This window comes from Eumetopias jubatus, unplaced genomic scaffold, assembly GCF_037043125.1.
Source record: "Eumetopias jubatus isolate StellerSeaLion01/CBP00866 unplaced genomic scaffold, mEumJub1_p1.0 scaffold_16, whole genome shotgun sequence".
NCBI lineage: Eukaryota > Metazoa > Chordata > Mammalia > Carnivora > Otariidae > Eumetopias > Eumetopias jubatus.
In genome coordinates, this window is record NW_028274822.1 from 38655025 (window position 1) to 38673978 (window position 18954).

At 37.5% G+C, this 18954-nt stretch overlaps 1 protein-coding gene across 4 annotated transcripts in view; it reads left to right on the forward strand.

The window, feature by feature from the left end:
* NOL4 (nucleolar protein 4) overlaps positions 1-18954 on the forward strand; it is a 406663-nt gene that overhangs the window by 91992 nt on the left and 295717 nt on the right. For 3 of the 4 annotated variants that reach the window (XM_028098315.1, XM_028098316.1, XM_028098317.1), the window contains exon 2: positions 3123-3272. In XM_028098315.1, coding sequence (XP_027954116.1) covers positions 3123-3272 — 150 coding nt within the window. Of the gene's footprint in view, positions 1-3122; positions 3273-4250; positions 4314-18954 lie in introns of all 4 variants that reach the window. The other variant, XM_088019707.1, reaches the window with a different exon arrangement.

Below are 18954 nucleotides of genomic sequence, written 5' to 3' on the forward strand. Positions count from 1 at the left end.
GGTCTATGTTACTTTTAGGGTCTCTCTTTGCTTAGAGGACCCCTCTCAATAATTTCTTGTAGGTCTGGTTTCGTGTTTGCAAATTCCTTTAGTTTCTGTTTGTCCTGGAAGCTTTTTATCTCTCCTTCTCTTTTCAATGACAGCCTAGCTGGATATAGTATTCTTGGCTGCATATTTTTCTCATTTAGTGCTCTGAAGATATCATGCCAGTCCTTTCTGGCCTGCCAGGTCTCTATGGATAGATCTGTTGCCAGTCTAATGTTTCTATCATTGTAGGTTACAGATCTCTTGGCCTGAGCTGCCTCAGGATTTTTTCTTTGTCTCTGTGCCTCATAAGTTTTACTATTAGATGTTGGGGTGTTGACCTATTTTTATTGATTTTGAGAGGGGTTCTCTGTGCCTCCTGGATTTTGATGCCTGTTTCCTTCCCCACATCAGGGAAGTTCTCTGCTATAATTTGCGCCAATATACCCTTTGCCCCTCTCTCTCTTTCTTCTTCTTCTGGGATCCCAATTATTTTAATAGTTTCATCTTATGGTGTCACTTATCTCTCGAATTCTGCCCTTTTGATCCAGTTGTTTATCTCTCTCTTTCTGAGCTTCTTTATTTTCCATCATTTGGTCTTCTATATCGCTAATTCTCTCTTCTGCCTCATTTATCCTAGCAGTTAGAGCCTCCATTTTTTATTGCACCTCATTAATGGCCTTTTTGATTTCAACTTGGTTAGATTTTAGTTCTTTTATTTCTCCAGAAAGGGTTTCTCTAATATCTTCCATGCTTTTTTCAAGCCCAGCTAGTATCTTTATAATCGTCATTCTGAACTGCAGTTCTGACATCTTACTAATGTCCATATTGATTAGGTCTCTGGCAGTCGATACTGCCTCTTGTTCTTCTTTTTTTTCAAGATTTTATTTATTTGACAGAGAGAAACACAGCAAGAGAGGGTACACAAGCAGGGGGAGTGGAAGAGGGAGCTGAGCAGGGAGCCCGATGCGGGACTCGATCCCAGTACTCTGGCATCATGACCTGAGCCAAAGGCAGACTCTTAAAGACTGAGACCCCAGGTGCCCCCTTGTTCTTCTTTTTTAGGTGACTTTTTCGTCTTGTCATTTTGTCCAGAGGAGAATAGATGAATGAGAGAACAAAATGCTAACAGGGTAACAATGACCCCCCAAAATATACACTAAACAAATCAGAAGAGACCTGAACCTGGGGGAAAAGAAAGGGAAAGAAAGAAAAAGGAAAAAAAAAGAAAAAGAAAAAGATAAAAAGAAAAATAAAGAATATGATCAGATATGATCAGGCTGGTGAATAGATCAGTGCCACACACTAGATTTTGGGCGTATTTTGGTCTGTTAGAAGAAACTGCCTCCCAAAATTTTAAAGAAAGAAAAGCTTATATATGTACAAAAATAAGGGTAAATATGATGAAGGGATGGAATATGACTGTAAATATGAAAATTATAAACGATTTTATAAAAGGAATTGGTAAGAAGTTGGTTGAAAAAAGAAAGAAGGGAAATTAAAAAAAAAAAGGAGAGAATGTGATCAGGCAGGAGACTAGAACAAAGCCATACACTAGAGATTTAGGGTATATTTTGGTCTGTTAGAAGAAACTGTATCCCAAAATTTTAAAGAGAGAACAACATATATATATATATATATATATATATATATATATATATATATATATATATATACCAAAAATAAGGTTAACTACTATGAAAGGATAGAATATGACTCTTAAAATGAAAAATAAAGAAGATTTTTAAAAAAGGGATTGATAAGATGTTGGTTGAAAAAGGGGAAAAGAAAAATTAAAAAAAATAGAAAAAAAAGAAAATTAAAAAAATTAACTTTGAAAGACTAAAGAATCAGGGGGAAAAAGCCTTGAATTCTATGTGCTGTATTCCGCTAGTGCTGGAGTTCTGCTGTTCTCATTGATCGGTAAACTTGGTCTTGGCTGGCTGTTCTTGATGATATTCTGGGGGAGAGGCCTGTTGCCGTGGTTCCCAAATGTCTTTGCTGGAGGCAGAATTGCCCCGCCCTTGCCTGGTCTGGGCTAAGTAATCTGCTGGGGTTTGCTCTCGTAGCTTTTGTTCCCTGCAAGCTTTCTGTACAGCTTTGGAGGACAAGAGTGAAAATGGTGGCCTCCCAATCTCCACTTGGAGGAGCCGAGAACTCGGGGCCCCACTCCTCAGTGCGCCCCCAGAGAAAAGCATTCACTCCTGTCTCCCTGGTGTCTGGCCGCACTCCGTGCTCACCAGGCCCGTGACCGAGGGTTTCTATCTCTGGCACCCGACTCTGTGTGGAGTCTCCAAACCCAGCAGATCCCTGCAGTGCACTCCTGAGCCGCTCCTCCCGGGGGGAGGAAGGGGAGTCTCCCCGGATCTGCCGCTTGCCGGGTCCCTCCTGGAAGAGCAGGTGCCCGACTGGGCCGCAGATCATGGTTTTTGGCAACCCTGAGCTGAGAGCCCGCTCCTTGGCTCCGTCTCTGCAGCCGGCTTCCCCACTCTGATACCTTGGAGCTCTGCTGCCCTCAGGCACCCCCAGTCTTCTTTTGACCCCAAGGGTCCTGAGATCACACTGTCCCAGCGAGGGTTCCACCCCGCGCTTAGCCACTGGAGTGATGTCCCTCAGTGGAGCCGACTTCTAAAAGTTCCGATTTTGTGCTCCGCGGCTCTATCACTTGCCAGAAGCGGCGATAGGAAGCCCACTCCCCCGCCGTTTATCCTCCCAAATATTGCCTCGGATTCACTTCTCCACATGTCCCACCTTCCAGAAAGTGGTCGCTTTTCTGTTCAGAGAGTTGCTGCTATTCTTTTCTTTGATCTCCTGTTGAGTTCGTAGGTGTTCAGAATGGTTTGATCCCTATCCAGCTGACTTCCTGGGATCAGCTGAAATCCAGGTCTCCTACTCCTCTGCCATCTTGCTCCTCCTTTTTTCATGTTTCTTAAAGTTCTATATGTAAACAATTTATGAAATGATGCAATATTCAATCACAGTTTTTGGAATTTCCTATCTGGATGATTTGGTTCAGTTTATTAAAATGTTTTTGTTTAATTCACTCTCTGTGTTAACTTTGTGTCCTTTTTTTTTTTTTTTTTTGGTTTTGTTTCCAGGATGGTGTAGGGGTAGATGAGAAGCTGTCTTTGCGGCGGGTAGCTGTGGTTGAAGATTTCTTTGACATTATCTATTCGATGCATGTGGAAACAGGGCCAAATGGAGAACAAATTCGAAAACATGCTGGACAAAAGAGAACTTACAAAGCAGTAAGTTAAAAAACAAAACAAAACAAAAAACAAGAGAAAAGCATGCATTTTGAAATTTGATATTATGTATGTTTGTTGAAATTGGATTAAATATTTATAAATATTCTATCCTCAATATAAATTAGACCATGTTATAGTTACACCCAACATTTAAACTATTATTATTACGATTCTGTTTTGGCCATATATTCACTAAGTCTATTGCATATAATTTAAATCTGTCTCTAGCACTCTCATTTTGTTTTCTTTAAATATACATAAAATGTGGTAGTCCCAGTCAAATGCCCACAAATGGGAAGATGTATTTGTGTCATATATTCAATATATATTCAAATAATAATATATGAATTATGGACTGGGACATATGAACTTTTGTACTACCACTATAATCTTAACATTCCTTCCCCTTCAAATCATATGAATATGTTCAGGTATTTCCTATTTAATCTATGTTCCCATGGATAAGGAAATTTGATATACTTTTCTTGTGTCACCTTATGTTAAATACATTTGTCCTGAAGGGTATGCATTTCTTAATTTTCCAGAATAGAGAATTAAAATATATGTGTTGTTTTCCTAGATCCAATTCCCTTAAACATTTTAAAATGAAAATATACAATGTTTTTATCATAAATTATGTGGAAAAATTTTAATTAACTGTTAGATATTGAAATATATATATTCTCATAATGGAGTTATATATTATTTCTTAAGTTTCTAATTATATTTACAGTTTGACCTAGACACTTTAATCTAGCTTTTACTTAATCAAACATTTTATGAAATCATCTTATAGATATTTCATCCTTTCTAGGAAAATTGAACAGTAAATTATTCTTTTCCAACATGAGCAAAGTATACATCAGAAATGTTTTATCAGCAACCAGAATAATATCCTTTTTTAGAATTCTTATTTGAATTTTGCTTTCGGCTACCTTTTTATTGACTGTTTTCAGCTATATTGATACACAATATCAGTCTGGATCCATTTTTTTTTCAGATACAGAAAAATGTGTGAAATGCTCAAAGTTTCAAATACAGGTACATATGTTTGAAAATTAGCTACTGAGCATAAGAAATAGCTTCTTTTCCATAACTATTTTTTGCTATATTTCCAGGGTCATATTGAATCTTTGTAGTTGCATAATAACCCCTAATACATGTTGTATTTATCTCTCCTTCTCTATGGTTTTGTTTCTTGGCTGTTTCCAAATTGCATGGTTTGTGGGCAGGCACTATTGTAAGTTTCCTTACATAATTCTGCCACATAAACTTTCTTTTGACTTACATATCCTAGGAGACATTCTTATCATGACTAATGACAATGGCCTAGCTTCTTAAGATATTTTTATGCAGACTAATATTATTGAACATACTCATTTTGCTTGTCTCCTAAGCTAGGGTTGTATCTTTGGATAGTAACAGGAAAAGAAATATACATTGATCTACTAATATCACTAACTGTGTACTCTGATGATCATGCATTTTCATGAAATAGCTGCCTGAACTTGATAGAACTTCGTAAAGTAGGAATGCATAAGTTCAGCCGTGAAATGAGAGCAAATAAATAAACAAAAAAGCAGCTTTGCTGTTGGTAGTGTTCCAGCCAAATCTGGTTAGGTGTCAAAAGCAATTTAAAATGATTTAATCTTTGGAGTGCATTTATTAGAGACCTTTAATTCAAATGGAAACATGACACAGACCCAACTCTGTCACCCTATTTTCTTGGGTGAAATGTAGGGAATGTGATCCATTGCCATTATGCATGCTAGACACTTCCAGTACATCGGTAAACATGTTCCCGACATTTATCATTTTGCATTAACATTATGAAGACATTTTCTGCATTTTGGGCTGGAAATACCAACTGTGGACATGTAAGCAGCACTGAAGCCTCCTCCATTCCCTCTTGAGAACATCCTATTTAAAGATCCTATCCCCAGTTTATTTTTAATTTCCACATCTAAAGTACTTTCACCTTTTTTCTAATATCACGAAGGTTCTTTTTTGGCATAATCTTTTGCCTTCTGGTATCTCTTAATTGAATCCTAGTTAGGAAAGATTTCCATTTTATAGAGTAATAATACATCATAGAAAAAAAAAAGAGCTGCTGCTGCCAGCGAAACTGCACATATCACTCTACAACAGATTAAGTCTAATGTTAACATTTCATATAAATGTTCACCTAAATGGGGCGTAAGATGAAACGCAATTTGAAATGGAATGGGTTAGTGGTGTTGGGGCCCTAGCCTATTGGGTCAGTGTTGAGTTCTCAATACTAACGCTAGGATTGGCTAGTCATTGGTAGAATTAGCTTGATACCTATGGCAATTATAATGATTCCCATGAAGTTTAAGATTTTTTTTCTACTTCTAACACATTAGTCATAGCACATGCATGATTATGTTTATTGACCTTTTTCTCCCTCTTCCTACATGGCCAAGAAACCATACTTATATAACTAATCATTAAAGCGTTTCATATTGTTTTAATAATATTATCAATAGATTTAGTGGTCATTTTATTTACTTTGCCTTTTTTTGCCAATCTTTCTATGTTTTCACTCTGCAGGAAATGGTGGTCCTTTAATATTGGATTAACTTCTGAATGCTATTTGTTTTTACCTATCTGCAGTATGTCATTCCTTGAAATATCTAGGCATTATACAACTTAACTATTATTGCAATCTGATCTGACTATAGATAAAATTGGAGGGTATGTATCCTACTACTGATGAGCTCTTTTTAAAAATCCACATAAAATGACACATTTTAGGAATATGTAAAGGCTATCATAATTGTTTTGTTTAGTCATTGGGGAATTCTAATGCCTTTTAGGTCTTTTTTTCCTGCATTTGTCCTTGTGTGTATATGACTATTATTGCTGCACTGAATGTGTTTCCTTCAATATATTTGACTATAGTCAACTTTTGATTATCTACATTCACAGAGCAGAGAGGAGGTATGGCTCATTCAAATATCACTTATATTTGAATTTAAAATATATCTTTGTACTGAAAATTAAATGCAAGCAGGCTTAGCAATTTGGAAGGTTACTCCAAAATTAATGATGTAATATTGTAAGAAATTATTGTGAGATGTTGTCTTCTGGTACTTAACTCTCAACTTCTGCCTGAGCTCCACCTTTGGGAATATATCAATCTTCTCCAGTTGTCTTTTATCACGTGTATTTTATCCCAGGCTAAGCACAGTTGTCCTTCCAGTAACATAAGTTAGGGTCCGATTAGAGGATTAAGTTTCAAAGCTTTCTCTTCTATATGTAAAATGAGAGTGACTGCTGGGAATCCAGGAGCTAAGGGGAAAAGTCAGTGTTTTCAATAGAGAGAACAGTCTGCATATAAATGTGTATATGTACACACACACACACACACACACACATACAACTTGTAGTGTGATACAGTAAACCTACATGTATTATTCACATACAGTGCTGCCAATAATTACATTCATTTAACTCAGAGTGGAGAACATATGCTAGAGCTAAAAGAAAATAGGCCAGAAGCCAGACAAACTCAGCTTCAGATTTCAAATCTAGCACTTCCTATCTATGTCAGTTTTGGCAAATTATTTACTTTTTTCATCCCCCTTTTTAGAGGGAGATAATGATATGCATGGTGTGGTGAAATAAATGAGTTCCTGTACGTAAAGTGCTTGGCATATGGTAAACTTTGGAATAGTATTATTTTGCCTTTATCCAGTCACTACTCACGTTTCAAGTAGAAGGACACGCAGGACAATTAACACAGCTCCGCCATTGTTCCAGTTATAATTATGGGTATAATTTCCTCTGCCCACCCTGATGCCTCTGTGTTGGGAAATAGGAATAATAATAACTTCTCATGCATCCTTTTATGTCAAACTCTAGATGTCACCATCCCTGGAAAGTCCATGGTGTAAGTTTACCTGAGGTTTCACTGGGCAGAAGGGAAGCATGAAAGCAGGCCAGAGTTTCCTTGTTCAGGAGCTCTCCTGCTTGATGAAGTTTATGAGAATTTCATTCATTTTTCTTTGCTTTTTCCAAAGTTTAAGTCTATTATATTAATTTCAGGTGAACTTTTTGAAAAATTTTAAAACTGGTTCTTTTTAAAGAATGTGTTTTCAATATGAATTGAACATCCCTTTCTAGGGATGTACATAGAAAAACATATCATGTAGAATGTCTACATTCCTACTCTGAAAATTAAAAAAGGTACATCTTTATCTTATCAGATCTAGAACACTTAACCTTAAGACTTTAGTTAGCATAATTTTTGTTCTCTTTATGAATACTTTATTTGCTTAGTGTTTCCACTGCTAAATAGAATATCTTAACTTGCACTGGTTTCTGCTGATTTGTTATGTAAAATTTTCTGGAGTTCTTGTCAACTTATAATGAGATTAATGAGCAAAATTTGTAGCCATCATGGTGTGAAAAAATAACACTACACTAAAATTCAAGAGTTCCAAACAATTAATTTAACTTCTTTTTGGCTTAGTTTACCTTTTAGTTTTCTTTAAACTCTGAAGGAACAACACCAAAAACAAAACAAAACAAAACAAAAAGGAGCGGGGGATACCTGGGTGGCTCAGTTGGCTGAGTATCCAGTTCTTGATTTTGGCTCAGGTCATGATCTCAGGGTTGTAAGATCAAGCCTCACATCAGGCTACATGCTCAGTGGGGAGTCTGCTCGAGATTCTCTCTCCTCCTCTCCTGCTGTCCTTCCCCCCACTCGTTCTCTCTCTCTAAAATAAATAAATCTAAAAAAAAACCAAACAAACAAACTCTGAAGCAATAACACCAACACTAATGGTGTGTATAGGGCCATTACTGTGCTGGCAACAGAATAGAGATAGTAACAAAAACGAGTAAATTAGTTGGCACCAGAAATGTGCAAACAGGGAATGTATCCTGTTGTTATAAAGGCAGATTGGCTGAGAAGCATAGCATAGAGTTAGAACATTTTGGCTCCACTCTTACCTAGAGAATTCTTCTGTAAATAATCATAATGTTGATGATAAGAACAGTAATGAAAAGGATCTGTAGTCATTGGACTTCATATTTCCAGGAATTTAAAAGAGCAATCAAAGGAGAAAGCCACCAAATGTCAGCAGATCTTCACTGCTCTCCTTTTTTTGTTAAAAATTTTGCAGTAATCTGAGCCATGTTATGAACAGGAAGCTTATAAGTTATAATATGATTTTAAGCTGCCTCACAACACATGTGGCTGTTCCTCAGTTGCGTTTATTCTTGTCTGGAACCTGATGGCTTTGCTGTATATCTCATTTGTTTATTTATGGTTTTTCTTCTACATCTTCATTGTAAACATAAATGATCATGTGACCATCAGCATTGCCTGTCTTATGGTCCTATAGCCTGAGACAGCATTTAATAGGATTTGCTAGACCTTACTGTTGAAATATATCTATCTATCTAGTTCTGTGATTAGTACCAGGGAGGCTTTGCTCTCCAAATCTATTTCCCTTCCCTATCACAGTGCCTCAAGTTTTACAGTTAGGATTTAAATTATTTGGGTTAAACCATTGACCCCTATATCTTTATGTGGACTTCAAATATCCCCGGGCAAGAAAAGTTGGAGAATAAATAGCCTGCTAGCAGTCATGGTCATTTTGTATAATCATTTCATAAACTTGCTTCTGTCTCCCATATCTAGCTGGGTTTAACTCAACTATAGAGAAGTCTACAGAGAGGGAATGCGGGATGCTCTAAGTCAACATTCCTACATCTCACACCCCAGGTAGCGCAGGATCTGCCTGATTTTTGTGGGAATCCCAGTGCAGCATTGCATATTATAGCTTTTGAAACATGTATGATATTTGGAAGTTGAGAACGCATGTCGTCAAGACAAGGATAAAAAGCCTTTACAAACCTCATTTGAAAATATTTTCCAAAAAGAGGGTACCATTTCTTTTAATGAAATATTTTTAAAAGATGAGAGTACTGTTTTAAAAATAGATAGGACGACCCTTGTTGCATGAGCGCTGGGTGTTATATGTAAGTGAGGAATCTCTAAATTCTACACCTAAAACTAATATTACACTGTGTGTTAACTAACCGGAATTTAAATAAAAATTGGGAGAAAGAAATATATAATAAAAGTAGATGGGAAGTATTAGATTTAAAACTATGAAATTTAAATAAGATTTCCTAGTAAAAGTACTATTCAGTCATGATTTACTAATAGAATATAACAATGTGTGCTTCTGCCCCTTCTCACTTCCTTTTGCTGTTTTGAATTCTTCCCTTCCCTGCCACAGATCTAAGTGCATGGATAGGGTGTTACTGAAGGTAAGTGTTGAGGAAAATATTCTGTGGGACTTAGAAATTAAGATTATGTCTATCAGCCATCTTCTTTAACTTAATATGCAAAAATATCAAAGCAAATTAATATAACAAATAAATATAGGTTCCTGTCTTTTTTATACAGATGACATTTTTTATTTCATTATTACAAACTACAGTGTCTTAAATAAACAACTGTTCTGGATATTCAAATAGAGATAGAAAAAACCTTAAAATTATTCTAAATTCAAATATTTTTGCAGACACTCTTTAATATTGAATTCAGTAATAATGTTATACAACAATTCAGTGATTTAGAAGGGTGTTTTACAATTAGTTTATCTTTGAGAGTTTATGAGTACAAAATATTACTCATTTATAGATAAAATATTTTATACTCCTTTTGTTAGCGTCCTTTCGTTCATTTGTTTTTGTATGTTATAACTAGAGTAGATGTTAAAAAAAAATCACACAGTTCCTGCTGATGGGGGTACCATGTCTCCACTCTATAAGCACATTTATCAGAGGGCCGGTCTCATAGGAGGTACTCAATAAGTACTTGATGAAGGAATAAATTCTCCTTGTCTTTTTGAAATCCTTGCTTTTTTAATATCAACTAAACAGTATGGGGTTGTTACTATAAATAGAAATAATGAAATAAGACTAGTAAAGTATCCCATGGCTGTGAAGAGTGTGCACAGTCCATGTTTACACTCAACACAGCCCCAGATTTATACAGTTTTAGGGGTTCTCAATAAGGTAAAAAAAATATTTAACACAAAGTTTTCTCATTTGCTTTCTAGGGAAAACTTCAATGCTCCATGAAATAATGTTACCATCTTTGAGGCAGGTTGTAAACACTTGACTTACTTTTCCAGAGATTGGTTTATTTTTATTAGATACACACTTATACCCACATATTCTACACAACCACACATGTATAGGTTTTACAGATGTGATTTCTATATATTGGAAACAACCATTAAATTCAACATGGGACATATCATATTAGATCCACTTTTATGTTAGAGCAGCCCTATTGTTTTTGAAAACTAAAAATAATATTCAGCCTAATAAGTCAGATGTGTAAAACATCTCAGAAGGAAAAAAAAATCAATGGCATGGCAATTAGAGTTATTAAACAACCATTCTGAAACAGAAGACTAGTGTACCGCCATTCATCAAAATTGATTTATTTCTCATCTAGGTGTAGTTAGAATTAGCACAGGTGGGCAGATTAATAGTGCAAATCCATCATACTCAGAAGCTGTCTTTTTGGTAGTGGAGATCATCAAAAGACACAAGAGCTCACTGAAACCGGTTAATCATCAACTAATGTCACAAAACCTGTCATTAATAATTTTTGTATTAAACGATAATGTCCCGGTGAATAGATATGTTCCTTGAAAGGGAATTAACCTTTTGAAGAAACCATTAACTCTTTACGTCCAACCTAGTAAATTGCTACATCAGTGCACCCTTGTGGTGAAAGTGAGCCACTGCAGCTCTCTGACTACTGGGGATGATTCATGCCTCCTAGCGGGTGATTCTCACTCAGATCCAGAGGTTTTAGGTATTCCTGAGTATGGTCATTGTATAATAAAAAAAACTCCTGAATTTCTTCAAGCATATGCATGTGTGTACTTGTACAAATACGTATATAGGTATTTAATTAGGATAAAATATGACAAGAAGAAGGTATAGGTTGTGAATGACTAGTATGAGGTAGTAGAGAGAAAATGGTGCTAGTTTTGATGTCAGCCATACTTGGTTTAAATCCCAGATTAGGTGACTTCTATATGTATGAGTTGGGCATGTATTATTTGAAGGATTTTTTTGAGGCTCAGAAATAATATATGTCAAGGTTTTAACATAGTAGTTGCTTCAAACAGGGTTGAAGTGAATGGAAATTTGATTTTTAAAATGCGGAGTTGTGTGGGGTGACAGATGCTATAAACAGCTTCCTATTAACTAGATTTTGAAAGATCTATTTCTTTCTTTGTATTATCTGTGCTCCTCATTGGCCTATGGATAATACCCACCAGGTCTTCATTCTTTACTTTCCCAGAATTGAGATTATTATTCACTAGCTTTATCAGCAGCAGTTTTCATTTCATACTAGGTAAAAAGAAACCGGCCTTTGCCTATTTCTTATCTGTTTATCTGTTTACTGTTTCCCTCCCCATCCCCCTCATTTTCCTGGGAATGCCCTCTCCCAATCAGCACACAGCACAGCCATGTTTGAGTATGGCTCTGCTCCTTGGCTACAGTAACGGGAAAGGAGGTGAATCCCAAAAGAAACTGACCTACCTGCTACTTCTGAGAATTGGGAATTTCCACTGAGAAATTTCTATCTTGGTATGCTTTTTCTCTTTACTAGAGTACATGTAAACATGGTATCTTTTGTTCTATGTATCCATTAGTTGTATAATTATTTGTGTAACCGAAGGTGACATTTCTCACTTGGGCCCTGTAGGCTTATGGGCAGGCAGTTGGCTTTGCTCAAATACTCTAAGCCATTTAACATCCTTTCTGCCTGAATGTTAAGTTCCGGCAACACCGACCCAGCTTCCTGTGATAATCAGAATGCAGACTTGTTCTCCGTTTCAGGTCACCTCTACAGCACAGTGAACACCCCAAGTTGAGAGACATTTTCTTTCTTTCTTTTTTTTTTAAATTTTATTTTATTATGTCATGTTGGTCACCATACAATACATCATTAGTTTTTCATGTGGTGATCCACAATTCATTGTTTGCGTATAACACCCAGTGCTCCATGCAGTACGTGCCCTCCTTAATACCCGTCACCAGGCTAACCCATCACCCCACCCCCCTCCCCTCTAGAGCTCTCAGTTTGTTTTTCAGAGTCCATAGTCTCTCGTGGTTCATCTCTCCCTCTGATTTCCATCCTCCTTCATTTTTCTCTTCCTTCTCCTAATGTCCTCCATGGTATTCTTTATGTTCCACAAATAAGTGAAACCATATGATAATTGATTTTCTCTGCTTGGCTTAGTTCACTTAGCATCATCTCCTCCAGTCCCATCCATGTTGATGTAAAAGTTGGGTATTCATCCTTTCTGATTGCTGAGTAATATTCCATTGTATATATGGACCACATCTTCTTTATCCATTCATCTGTTGAAGGGTATCTCGGCTCTTTCCACAGTTTGGCTATTGAGGACATTGCTGCTATGAACATTGGGGTGTATATGGCCCTTCTTTTCACTACATCTGTGTCTTTGTAGTAAATACCCAGGAATGCAATTGCTGGGTCATAAGGTAGCTCTATTTTTAATTTTCTGAGGAACCTCCACACTGTTTTCCAAAGTGGCTGTACCAACTTGCATTCCCACCAACAGTGTAAGAGGGTTCTTTCTCCACAACCTTGCCAACATTTGTTGTTTCTTGCCTTGTCGATTTTTGCCATTCTAACTGGTGTAAGGTGGTATCTCAATGTAGTTTTGATTTGAATTTCCCTGATGGCTAATGATGATGAAGATTTTTTCATGTGTCTGTTAGCCATTTGTATGTCTTCTTTGGAGAAGTGTCTGTTCATGTCTTCTGCCAATTTTTTGACTTGATTATTTGCTTTTTGGGCGTTGAGTTTGCGAAGTTCTTTATAGATCATGGATACCAACCTTTTATCTGTAGCATCATTTGCAAATATCTTCTCCCATTCTGTAGTTTGCCTCTTTGTTTCGTTGACTGTTTCCTTTGCTGTGCAGAAGTTTTTATCTTGATGAAGTCCCAAAAGTTCATTTTTGCTTTTGTTTGACTAGCCTTTGGAGATGTATCTTGAAAGAAGTTGCTGTGGCCGATGTCAGAGAGGTTACTGCCTATGTTCTCTTCTAGGATTTTGATGGATTCCTGTCTCACATTGAGACCTCACATTGAGGTCTTTCATCCATTTTGAGTTTATCTTTGTGTATGGTGTTAGAGAATGGTCGAGTTTCATTCTTCTGCATGTGGCTGTCCAAATTTCCCAGCATCATTTATTGAAGAGACTGTCTTTTTTCCATTGGACATTCTTTACTGCTTTGTCGAAGATTATTTGACCATAGAGTTGAGGGTCCATATCTGGGCTCTCTATTCTGTTCCATTGGTCTATATGTCCGTTTTTGTGCCAGTACCATGCTGTCTTGGTGACCACTGCTTAGTAATGTAGCTTGAAATCGGGCCATGTGATGCCCCCAGCTTTGTTTTTCTTTTTCAACATTTCCTTGGCAATTCGGGGGTCTTTTCTGATTCTATACAAATTTTAGGATTGTTTATTCCAGCACTTTGAAAAATGTCATTGGAATTTTGATCAGGATGGCATTGAAGGTATAGATTGCTCTGGTTAGCATAGACATTTTAACAATGTTTATTCTTCCGATCTATGAGCATGGACTGTTTTTCCATCTTTTTGTGTCTTCTTCAATTTCTTTCATGAGTGTTCTGTAGTTCCTAGAGTATAGATCCTTTACCTCTTTGGTTAGATTTATTCCAAGGTATCTTATGGTTTTTGGTGCTATTGTAAATGGAATCATTTCTCTAATTTCTCTTTCTACAGTTGCATTGTTAGTGTATAAGAAAGCAGCTGATTTCTGTGCATTGATTTTGTATCCTGCCACATTGCTGAATTGCTGAATGAGTTCTAGTAATTTGGGGGTGGAGTCTTTTGGGTTCTCCACATAAAGTATCATGTCATCTGCAAAAAGAGAGAGTTTGACTTCTTCTTTGCCAATTTGAATACCTTTTATTTCTTTTTGTTGTCTGATTGCTGTTGCTAGGACTTCTAGTAATATGTTGAACAATAGTGGTGAGAGTGGGCATCCTTGACGTGTTCCTGATCTTAAGGGAAAGGCTCTCAGCTTTTCCACATTGAGGATGATATTCGCTGTGGGTTTTTCATAGATGGATTTTATGAACTTGAGGAATGTTCCCTCTATCCCTATACTCTAAAGAGTTTTAATCAGGAAAGGATGCTGTATTTTGTCAAATGCTTTTTCTGTATCAATTGAGAGGGCCCTATGGTTCTTCTCTCTCCTATTATTAATGTGTTCTATCACATTTGATGTGTGAATGTTGAACCACCCTTGCATCCCAGGGATAAATCCCACTTGGTCATGGTGGATGATCCTTTTAATGTATTGTTGGATCCTATTGCTAGGATTTTGTTGAGGATTTTGGAATCCATATTCATCAGAGATATCAGTCTGAAATTCTCCTTTTTGATGGGGTCTTTGCCTGGTTTGGGAATTAAGGTAATGCTGGCCTCATAGAATGAGTCTGGAAGCTTTCCTTCTGTTTCTATCTTTTGAAACAGCTTCAGGAGAATAGGTATTATTTCTTCTTTGATTGTTTGGTAGAATATCCCAGGGAATCCATCCTGCCCTGGACTCTTGTTTTTTTGGGAGGTTTTTACTGGTTATTGGCCTATTCAGGTTGTCAATTTCTTCCTGTTTCAGTCTTGGGAGTTTATATGCTTCCAGGAAGGCATCCATTTCATCCAGGTTGCTCAGCTTATTGGCATATAGTTGTTGATAATAATTTCTAATAATTTTTTCTATTTCCTTGGTGTTAGTTGTGATCTCTCCCCTTTCATTCATAATTTTATTAATTTGGGTCCTTTCTTTTTTCTTTTGGGTAAGTCTGGCCAGTGGCATCGATCTTATTAATTCTTTCAAAGAACCAGCTTCTAGTTTCATTGATCTGATGTATTGTGTTTCTGGTTTCTAATTCATTGATCTCTGCTCTAATCTTAATTATTTCTCTTCTAATGTGTGGCTTAGGCATCATTTATTGCTTTTTCTCTAGTTCTTTAAGGTGTAGAATTAGTTGGTGAATTTGGGATTTTTCTATTTTTTTGGGTGAGGCTTGGATGGCTATGTATTTCCCCCTTAGGACCACCTTTGCAGCATTCCATAGGTTTTGGACTGATGTGTTTTCATTCTCATTGGTCTCCATGAATTGTTTAAGTTCTTCTTCGATTTCCTGGTTGACCCAAACATTCTTGAGCAGAGTGGTCTTTAGCTTACAAGTGTTCGAATTTCTTCCAAATTTTTTCTTGTGATTGAGTTCCAGTTTTAGAGCTTTATGATCTGAGAATATGCAGGGAATAATCTCAGTCTTTTGATATCAGTTGAGACCTGATTTGTGACCTATTATGTGGTCTGTTCTGGAGAAAGTTCCATGTGCATGCAAGAAGAATGAGTATTCTGTTGTTTTAGGGTGGAATGTTCTGTATATATATCTATGAGGTCCATCTGGTCCAGTGTGTCATTCAAAGCTCTTGTTTCTTTGTTGATTTTCTGCTTAGATGATCTGTCTATTGCTGAGAGTGGAGTATTGAGGTATCCTACAATTAATGTATTGTTATCAATATGACTCTTTATTTTGGTTAACAGTTCGCTTATGTAGATGGCTGCTCTCATGTTGGGGGCATAGATATTTACAATTGCTAGATCTTCTTGTTAGATAGACCCTTTAAGAATGATATAGTGTCCTTCTGTGTCTCTAACTACAGTGTTTAGTTTAAAATCTATTTTGTCTGATATAAGAATTGCTAGCCCAGCTTTCTTTTGAGGTCCATTGGCATGGAAGATGGATCTCCATCCCTTCACTTTCAGTCTGGGTATATCTTTAGGTTCAAAATGAGTCTCTTGTAGACAGCATATGGATGGGTCCTGTCTTTTTATCCAATCTGCAACCCTGTGCCGCTTTATGGGAGCATTTAAGCTGTTCACATTGAGAGTGATTATTGAAAGATACGAATTAATTGTCATCATGTTGCCTGTGAAGACCTTGTTTTTATAGATTGTCCCTGTAAATCTCTTTTCTAAATCACTCTTGGGGTCTTTCTCCTTTTATAGAACCCTCCTTAATATTTCTTGCAGGGCCGGCTTAGTGGTCACATATTCTTTCAGTTTCTGCTGGTCTTGGAAGCTCTGCATCTCTCCATCCTTTCTAAATGACAGCCTTGCTGGATAAAGTATTCTTGGCTGCATGTTCTCATTTAGTACCCTGTATATGTCTTTCCAGGCCTTTCTGGCTTGCCAGGTCTCTGTGGATAGGTCTGATGTTATTCTGATGTTCCTCCCTCTGTACGTAAGGAATCTCTTTCCCCCTAACTGCCCTTAAGATGGTTTCCTTGGTTCTAAGATTTGTGAGTTTTACTATTACATGCTGGAGCATTGGCCTGTTTTCCTTGATCTTGGGAAGGGTGTTCTCTGCCTCTAGGACATGAATGTTTATTTCAGTCCCCAGATTAGGGAAGTTCTCAGCTACGATTTGCTCAAATATATCTTCTAGTCCTCTCTCTCCACCCCCTCAGGGATTCCAGTAATTCTCAGAGAGATCACAGTTTATTTTTCAGTGAGCTCTCCAGGCCACACTATCTCCGTTTCTGTTTGTGCTGCTATAAACTGCAGCATCCTGGGTTGTGTGCCCCTCAGCACAGCTCCCAGTCCTTGCCTCCAAGTTGGGGCATGGGGGCACTTTGCCCTTTGTGCTTCTAAAACTGCCAGCTGCCCCAGGTTTGCTTGTGCGGCCCTGCTGCTCCAGTTTCCCTCTGGGGTTCTGCCCTAAAGTCCTTTCCCTGCCGCTACCGGTCTGTGAGTCTGTGCCCTGTCCCCAGCAGGGAAGGCTGTTGCTCACTGGTGGTGTAGGATCCCCATGGCCAGGCTCCCTCCCCCTTCCATGTATCTTCCGATATGTGCCTGTGGAATCACGGCTCCCTGCTTCATACCTTGAAGCCAATGGCCTGCGATATTCTGTTTGTAGAGATCCAGATCTATCTTCTTACAGCTCAGGCTGATTTCGTGGGTGTTCGGAGTGGTCTGGTAGATATCCAGCTCAATTCCGGGGACCGGTTGAAATAGGGTTCCCTACTCCTCCACCATCTTTTCCCCCCTCAAGAGGCATTTTCTAAAGGAAACCATCTCTGGCCAGTTTTCTACTTAGTATCTCAAAATATTGTTTTCATTATTTGCCAGTTGTTGAGCAATTCAAGAATTCACACACTGATTTCTACATCTGTGGCACATGGTTAGCATCTCCTGACTGCTTTGCCTGCACAAATCTGTGAGGGTTGTGTAACTTGCCGGACTCCCTTGGAGTGAAGTCTAACCTTCAATTTCTTCCATTTCCGCTAAGATGCCTAATTATTGCCTGCTTTGAACAGCTGTGGCAATGGTAGTCTTAGGTACCTGTTTCAAAAGAAGCACCGTGTCCCTGCTGACTAGCAGCAAGTAGTTAAGGTAAACTTTAACAGAGGTGGTTATAGTCAGAGCCAAGGAGAGCTTGAACGTGCCGATAAATTCTAGACCAGGAAGGCTGAATTCTAACTGGTCTTCCCTCAGCCCCAGGAAAAACACTAATATATCATATTATACACTCTTCAGAAGAAAGCAAGAGAGGAAATAAATTCCCCACACTTCCCATGTGTGTAATTGTATATTTTAATGTAGCTTGTAGTGCTGCAAGTAATTGTATAAGCATTTGCTTTGCTGAGTCATTTTATTTACATGCAATATTTAGGGATTCTTTTTATTTTACTATCAGGAAACATGCATGAAGTAAAACTTTTCACTGTCCATCTGCTCATTTTTTTCATCTACTATAAGAATTCTCTGTGATGACAGTCTGTTCCTTAACAGGCAAATATTCTAACATAAGAAGTGACAAAAATAGCATCCACAACTTTAGAGATCTATTGGCAGTTGATTTGATTATTTCTTTTGATGTTGTCTTATTTGCTCAATTGGCGACTCTTTTAATTATTTTAAAATACAGCTCCAAATTAAAGATGTGCATCATTATAAAAGAGATAAAACAAAAGAGAATAAAGTTCTTTTTTTGCAAAGCTATACAGCTAAGTTTGAACCATAATCATTGAAGCAAAAACTATTTCCAGGAAAAGTTAATTAATTCTAATTAAATTAACTCACATGCTCTTTCTTGTTTGCCTATGCCTTGATCTACTAATGTGTAATGGTATAGGACCCCATTCGTCTGCTTTGCCCTGCAATGCTGTTACCTCTTTGCTTACCTCCTCAAATTTCATCACCTGGTGCATTTCTGTGCTTTTGCCCAAGCTGAGTGTCTCTGCCTTTTGCCTCCCACTCTAGCATTTCCCTGTCCCTGGAGGACACTGACTTAGGCCACTGTGCTCCTTTCAGAACCATTCCTTCCTCCCACCCTACATTCCATGCATTTGCTTCACATTTTCAGATTGCTTTGAGCTATCTACAATTTGACCTAAACTATCTAAAAATATCTCCGCCTGCTCTAGACCTTCTTTGGATTTGCCAGCCTTCATTTTAAAATTTGACCACATATCCAGCATCTTCTCTCAACACCACAACTAAGATCTTTGGATTGACATACTGCATTCTTCTAC